The sequence below is a fragment of the Balaenoptera acutorostrata genome, chromosome 2 (genome assembly GCF_949987535.1).
Source record: "Balaenoptera acutorostrata chromosome 2, mBalAcu1.1, whole genome shotgun sequence".
Classification (NCBI taxonomy): Eukaryota; Metazoa; Chordata; class Mammalia; order Artiodactyla; family Balaenopteridae; genus Balaenoptera; species Balaenoptera acutorostrata.
The window spans coordinates 124816773-124824556 of record NC_080065.1 but is presented as its reverse complement, the minus strand read 5'-3'; the positions used below and the strand labels follow the sequence as shown (position 1 = coordinate 124824556).

At 49.8% G+C, this 7784-nt stretch overlaps 1 protein-coding gene across 3 annotated transcripts; it reads left to right on the top strand.

The window, feature by feature from the left end:
• Positions 1-1489: 1489 nt before the first annotated feature.
• On the top strand, positions 1490-7636 carry SPATA24 (spermatogenesis associated 24). 3 transcript variants are annotated; one of them, XM_007172247.3, is made up of 6 exons: positions 1490-1631; positions 2882-2947; positions 3178-3308; positions 3394-3464; positions 6887-6989; positions 7098-7249. In XM_007172247.3, the coding sequence occupies exons 1-6, from the start codon at positions 1515-1517 to the stop codon at positions 7225-7227; spliced, it is 618 nt and encodes a 205-aa protein (XP_007172309.1). In that variant the 5' UTR covers positions 1490-1514; the 3' UTR covers positions 7228-7249. The 3 variants fall into 3 exon arrangements, with proteins under 3 accessions (XP_007172309.1, XP_007172308.1, XP_057395657.1); XM_007172246.3 differs by lacking the exon at positions 6887-6989 and having other exon boundaries at positions 7098-7625; XM_057539674.1 differs by lacking the exons at positions 2882-2947; positions 6887-6989 and having other exon boundaries at positions 7098-7636.
• The last annotated feature ends 148 nt before the right edge of the window (positions 7637-7784 follow it).

Sequence of the window (7784 nt, the reverse complement as noted above, 5' to 3'; positions counted from 1 at the left end):
TTTTAATTGGAATTTTAAAAAATTTAAAAAGCAATTCCTCAGTCACCTGAGCTACATTTCAAGTACTGCTGAGCCACATGAGGCTACTGGCTGCTGGTACTGGACGGTGCAGAACATTTCCATCAGAGAAATTCTGTTAGACTCTACAGCTCTAGGCCCTTAAAAAAACTGATCAACAGAGGTGGCCTTGCCCTCAAGGACATGAGAACAGACACAATAAAAAAGGAAAGATAAAACAAGGGCTACCACTGGGAGAGCCACAGGAATGGCCATGTTTGTCAGGTCACAACATCCAGCCAGAAAGAGGCACCTAAGCAGCTAAGGAGAGCAGCCTAAGTGGCTTACCTCCAATCATTTAATTTCAACTTCCCTTTGTGGTCATCGACAACATTTTTTCCAAACTCCTTCTTAATATAGTCATTTCCTACTTGGGGGTTTCAAATTCCATAACATCAGAATCCATTATGTTCAACCAAAATGCAGCACAGCATCATGGTTAAGAACATGGACTCTGGAATCAGACTACCTCTGTCAAAACCCTGTTCCAAGGCTCACTAGCTTGGGTGACCTTGGCTTATTGGGTTATTCATTCTCATAGAACCTGCATTTTCTCATCTGTAAAATGTAGACATTAGAACCTACTTCACAAGGTTATTATGAGGATCACATGAAATAATACTAATAAGGCATAATGGTGTCATGAAATAGTGAATACTCGATAAATATTAGCTCTGGTAATAGCTAATATCTAATAGCCTGAGCGTAATCTTATTTGGGTTTCAAAACAAGCCCTCAGTGAGGATTGGTGGGGATGTGTGATCACCTTATTCTTCCCTGCCTCCATTTTACAAGTCTCCTTCATGCCTGACTTCAGTTCTAATCTCTTCAGGCTCTTCAGGCTGCCCAGAGCCTGGTACCAGAATGTGAGGACTCTTATCTTGGGTGAAGCCACTCTCCTTTTCTATTCTTGAGCTTCCCTTCATTGCTTAGGCTCAGGCCCCCTAAGTACTAAGTGTGTTCCTAGGAGGAATAAAGATCACAGGAGGCTGGAGTCTCATACTATGGGGGAAATTTAGAGATTAGAGTGGAATAAAGAGACATGTGAAGCTAAATATACAGGGGTTGTCTCAGCTGACCCTTGCTTCAGGGTCTTGCAGTTTAATGGGCCCTGGGAGAAGGCTGAGGGCTGGTGTCTGAGTGTTGCCTGCTCCTCAGCCCTTACAGTAAGTATAAGCCGGGCCCTGCCCGCTCCTCAGGACTGCGTGAGAAACATATCATATAATAGATGTGCAAATTCCCTATAAACTTAAATTACTAACGGTGTTGGAGGTTCTCTTCCCCAGGCGGCTCCTCTAAGAGAGCGGCTCCTTTAAGAGGCGGGCCCCATCCCTGCTAACAAAGGAAGTCCCCGCCCCGGTTGCCAGGGTGCTTTGTGGCGTCTCATTCTCATTGGTGGGCGTCAGCGGGGAGGCAACCCGCGGCAGCCATTTCCAACGAGCTGGCGGGGGCGAAAGATGGCGACGCCCGTCGGGTGGTCGCCGGGAGGGTCAGGATCAGTGTGTCTCGCCTTCGATCAACTGCGAGACGTGATTGAGTCTCAGGAGGAACTGATCCAGCAGCTGAGGAACGTGGTACGCAGCCAGAAGAGCTGGGGGATGCCGGACTGGACGCCTAAGTGGTGGGGTCGGGGCCAGACCCTGTCCCGATGCCAGGGGCGGGCCGAGAGCACATTGCCAATAGCGTCATCACGAGGAGGCGGGGCCCAGATGTGTTCCGTCTAGTAGAGGTGGAGCCAAAAGGGGGCAGTGTCTCGTGAATATTTACCAGGGAATTTTAGTCAAAGCCAAGTTGTTTCCTACTCTCTTTGACTGGTTGTGCAGAGCCTGATAGATATGCCCATCTATTCACTGAGCTTTAGTTTCCCCATTTCTTTTTTTTTTTTTTTTTTTGGCCTCGCCACATGGCTTGCGGGATCTTAGTTCCCTGACCAGGGATCCAACCCCGGCCTCTCGCAGTGAAAGCTGGAGTCCTAACCACTGGACCGCCAGGGAATTCCCAATTTCCTCATTTCTAATTGCAGATGACTTCACTGACTTCCCAAGGCCCTTGTGTGCAGAGTAACTATAACATCTTTACTATTATGGAATCCCCTCCCCATGCTGAGTGCAGTAAGCACAGAATTGGCTCTTCACATGTTGACTTAAGGGCTTCCAACCCCTTTATGTCCCTTTGCTTTTGCTTTTTTGATCAAACCCCCGTTCATGGGTGCAAAGCATTGGAGCCACAGATTACATGGACAGGCATGGTAAAATCCTGGCCAACTGGAGTTCATGGTTTTCCTGTTTTGTTTTTTATCTGGGTAAGAAGGTGGGGACATATAAAACTGACTTCACATCTATTTCTTTAACGGTAGTATGCAGCTCTGGACACTGAATTACCTGCATACCTTTAGGTGCCCACGTCTTTCTGTTGGCAGCTGGCCTTTGCATGTGTGTTCTCACCATCTGGAACACTTTTCTTTTCCATCCTCTTCTTCTGGCCCACCCCTATTTAGCAGTCAGATATCAGGTTGACATCCCCTTCCCTTGAAGCTGTTCTGACCCTTCCCCAGGCCGGGTCAGGGGCCTCCTCTGGGAACCTCCATCATAGCACACACCATGTTAGAAGTGGTGGCCATGGGCTGTCTTCTCCATGAGACTTCTTGCTCCTTGAGGGCAGGACGTAGAGCTGAGCATCAGTGAATCTTGTGGAATGAACTCTCCCTTCTCTGGGCCCCAGTGTCATCCTAGGTGCCCTGGGCATCCCATTATCTATCCTCAGTCCTGGTCCCTAGAGAAACCCCTACCACCCCAGCCCTTCCCTGAGCCAGGCTCTGTTGCAGATGGTTCTCCAGGACGAAAATTTTGTCAGTAAAGAAGAGTTCCAGGCAGTGGAGAAAAAGCTGGTGGTAAGTGATGGCCTCTGTCAGCTTCTAAGCTTCCCCCACTTCCCAGGATCCCTGTGATTGGGTAGAGTCATTGAGTACTAGCCTCTGAGAGCCTCCAGCCCCAAGAGTAAGGACAGAATCTTCCTGTACCCTGGCTTGTATGTGCCTTTCTGAGAAAGGGGGCTGGTTAAGGGAGCCTAGGAGACCCAACGTGGCTTGGGGTAATGAGGTCACTGCTGCTGCCCCTGCAGGAAGAGAAAGCTGCCCATGCCAAGACCAAGGTTCTCCTGGCCAAGGAAGAGGAGAAGTTGCAGTTTGCCCTCGGAGAGGTAGAAGTGCTGTCTAAACAGCTGGAGAAAGAGAAGCTGGCCTTTGAAAAGGCGTGAGTGGGCCTTGGTAGTGGGGGAACGGTTGGGGGTCCCATCTGCCCATCAGCCTTCCCACCCTTTCTTATCTTCTCCACTCAGGCTCTCCAGTGTCAAGAGCAGAGCCCTGCAGGAGTCCAGCAAGAAGGACCAGCTCATCACCAAGTGCAATGGTAGGCGGGAGGCCCGCGCTCCCTCCCATGCTTACATACGTGGGCTCTTCCCTAACAGCCCAGTGCCTGTGTCCAGAGCAGGGTTTCACCCCAACTTCTGTCCCTGGCTGAGGATACAGGCAAGCCCAGGCGGGCCACACCTTCGCAAAGGCCTTCAGGGACCAGGCAGGCCACGGAAATGAGGGAAGTAGTTGGTGTACAGTATTCTTCATGGCCATAAAGGAATGGGCTCGCTCCCATTTTTCTTGAAACATATGACCTTCTTAGTCCACCTTTTTGTTTTCCCACTTTTGGTGACTATTAGAAATAGTGTACTTTACTTATAACTCTGTTACCAGAGGAGCAACGGGGCAAGCACAGTGCTGTGTGGAAGCTGACCCTTAGTTTCAGTGTTGGGGACCCAATAGGAGGAGTGGGGACTGTGGTAATGTGGAGAACCATGCCCCCTCTCAAGGGCCTAGCACCTCTGCCGTGGGAATAGGGGCCCAGTACTGTCAGATCTTCAAAAAAGAAACTGGAAACCACATTTTAATGGAAGCTTTTCTGACTTTTTAGTGTTGGCAACTGATTTAGAAATTTTTTAAGTATTGTATGGGCCAAGGAAAATATGTCTGTGGGCCATTAGGTTTCAACTCTGCTCTATGCAGATGCCTGTGGCCACTTGTTGGCTCAGTTGGTGCTCTGAGTTGTGGGGCACTTTCAGTGAGCTACCCAGTGTCCTGAGACCTTAGGACCCCCTTTCATTTTCCCAGAATGCTAAACTCCCCTTACCTAGTTTAAGTTTAAACTCCCCTTACCTAGTTTAAGAAGTAGATGTGAATTCCATATACAACATTTCCTTCATTCACTGCAGCATTCATTTTGAGTAGGCCAGAATTCAAGCCCAAAAGAGGTTCAATGTCTCTCCTGATGGGCCCCCACCTGGAGCCTTGGGCACCCCCTACCCACCAATGCAGCCTTCTCTCTCCCCTGGTGAGTACTGTCACTGGAAAGATGCCAGCAGGCTGCCATCTTGATCTGACCAAGTGGACTAACAAGCCTCATGGTTGTTTGATCAAGAACTCCTGTTAGGGCTTCCCTGGTGGTGCAGTGGTTAAGAATCCGCCTGCCAGGGCTTCCCTGGTGGCGCAGTGGTTGAGAACCCGCCTGCCAATGCAGAGGACACGGGTTCGAGCCCTGGTCTGGGAAGATCCCACATGCCGCAGAGCGGCTGGGCCCGTGAGCCACAATTACTGAGCCTGCGCGTCTGGAACCTGTGCTCCACAACAAGAGAGGCCGCAATAGTGAGAGGCCCGCGCACCGCGATGAAGAGTGGCCCCCGCTTGCCACAACTAGAGAAAGCCCTCGCACAGAAACGAAGACCCAACACAGCCATAAATAAATAAAAATTAAAAAAAAAAAGAAAAACATGCCTTTAAAAAAAAAAAAAAGAATCCGCCTGCCAATGCAGGGGACACAGGTTTGAGTCCTGGTCCGGGAAGATCCCACATGCCGCGGAGCAACTAAGCCCGTACGCCACAACTACTGAGCCTGCGCTCTAGAGCCCGTGCGCCACAACTACTGAGCCCGCGTGCCTAGAGCCCATGCTTCGCAACGGGAGAGGCCACCGCAATGAGAAGCCCACGCACCGCAACAAAGAGTAGCCCCTGCTCACCGCAACTAGAGAAAAGCCCGCGCGCAGCAACGAAGACCCAACGCAGCCAAAAATAAAATAAATTAAATAAATAAAAAAAAAAAAAAAAAAAGAGCTCCTGTTAGGACCTCCTGGAGCCCAACAGGCAGTCAGTGCCTCCATACCCAAGGATGTTGGTCTCCTAGTCCTTCCCCTTTCCCTGGACATCCCCCAACTTCCCTAAAAGGAACCTAGGGTTCTTTCCTGGTGCTGCTAGAGGCCCTTCCTCTAGGACATTTCCTAGAGAGCAGCCAGGGCCTCGGGGCTCTGCGTCTGCTTGTGGAGGGTGTGTGAGTCACGGGGAGGAGCCTGGCTGCCTCCCCCAAGGATGTCCTGAACTCCAGTAGGACATAAGCCCTCACCTGAGGAGACCTGGTGACCTGAGCTACCCCCTGGCCTGTCTCCCACCCCCCCACCTCCCTTTGCATGGTTCCAGTTTTACACTTTCATAGTTCCTTATTCTTCTCAAAAGGCTTTTCTAACCATTCTCTCATTGGGTGCCGTTTATTCTAAATTTAGCTCGCATTTATTTTAAAAAATTCAAACACATTTATGATACTTTTTTCCCATAAGAACTTCACAAGCAATCAGTTTGGATTCACTGGATGACCTGGGGAAGGAGGTTCAATAGTCCCGGTCCTGTGACCCAGTGAGCCCATGTTTTCATTCTTTTCCTTCACCCATGTCTCTCTGTAACGTGTGCCTTAACTTTTTATCAGATCTTCTCTTTTGAAACCTTCACTGCTTCAGTATTTCTGCATTTTCAGAGCTTATGTTCTAGTTAATCTTCGTCCAGCCTTTAAAAGCAGTAGGATTTTCTTCCTTTGAGGATCAGAATTTTCCAGGACTCCCTGAGGGACATTATGTAAATGAAGCAACCCCAGATCCCTACAGCCTCACTGGATTTTAACCCAAGACACAAAACTTACGCTTGCTTCTAATGAGCACTTAATCTGGGGGTAAGCTTTGCCACCACTATCTCCCTGGGTCCTCCCCACCCGCCCTGTGGAATAGGGATCCTGTCTTCTTCCCTGAAGCCCTAACACAGGGCTGGGCATCCAGCTGGTCCTCAGTAGGTCTGGTTGGATTGAAATGACTGAACTAGGTGATGTTTCTAAGACCTAAAGGCCCAGGGGACATCCTGTTCATTCCACAAATAAAAGTATTGTACATCTAGTACATGCCAGGTACTATTTTAGGCCTTAGGGTTAAAGCCGTGAATAAAACAAAAAATCCTTGTCCTTGTGGACCTTATATCCTAGTAGAGGAAAAGACTAATGAGCAAAATGTATGGTCTGTGAAATATAAGTGCTAAGAAGGAAAATAAAGCAGGAAAAGGGAATAGGAAGTATTGGGAAGGGTTGTGATTTTAGACTAAGAAGGGTCTTGCCAAGGAGGTGATATCTGTAAAGAGCTGCAGGAGTTGAGGGCAGGAGCCATTCATCCTCCTGCTTTTGGGCAGGGCTGACCATCTATCTCCAAGGGCCCTTGCCTGCCCTCATGTGAGCTACCTGGTCCAGAATAAAGCCGTAAAGTCACTGACACATTCATCAAGATGTTGTGCCCTCCACTCCCACCCCATCATGACTCCATAATAAACTCATTCTTATGAAGGTATTAGCAACTCCTCTTGGACAACCCCTGGGTGGGGGGAGCCAAGTTCTGAAAAGACCCCTGAGGGAATGCCTTATTTCAGGAAGGAGCTGATGGGATGGGAACCACTCCTCCTCCCTGCCTCTCTCCCCCACAGAAATTGAGTCTCACATTATAAAGCAAGAAGATATACTTAATGGCAAAGAGAATGAGATTAAGGAGTTGCAGCAAGTTATCAGCCAGCAGAAAGAGATCTTCAGGTGAGGGGCCCGGGCCAGGCTGGCGGTTGTTGATGGAAGTGGGGAGCCAGACCTCTGGTCCCTACCCTTGGGCTGTCCCCAGGCCATGCCCAGCCGGCTCCATTGCAGGAATCACGTGTCTGACTTCCGGATCCAGAAGCAGCAGGAGAACTACATGGCCCAGGTGCTGGACCAGAAGCATAAGAAAGCCTCGGGGACGCGTCAGACCCGCAGCCGCCAGCGTCCCAGGGAAAAATAAAATGGTTGTCTCCTTCCTGTCATCTGGCTGTAATGCCCAACCTCTGCCTTCTCTGCTGTGGTGGTTCCCCATCCTGACCCTTCCAATCCCTGTGGGTACCTCCCTGAGGCCTCACAGTGGCCTGGACCCCAGGGAAGAGGTAGGGTGAAAGGCAAAAGACACTCTCCTTCCTTCTTCCCTGCCTGCCTTTTGGACCACCACCTGTCAGGCCACTGCTGTGTTCAGAATGGATGCTCCTCGAGTCTCCAGCCCCTGCTACTCCCCTCCCTCCCTCCTTTGGGTAGTAGTGGGGGCCCATGGGGGTGTGGGGTTGTAGCCTAGGGAAGGACTACTTGGTTGTCTAGTAGGCACTGTCCCTTCTTACTCTTGGTATTAAATTCCTTCCTACATAAACAACCCTGGTTACCCCAGTGCCCTGGTAAATTTAACTCTCTCAACTTGAAGGGCTATGTGTGTATGTGTTGTGTATGTGTCTGTGAGAAGCCCTGACTGGAGAGTTCAAAGATGGTGGGTTCCAGGACCACAGTGAATTTGGGAAATCAGTTTCCATCACATAA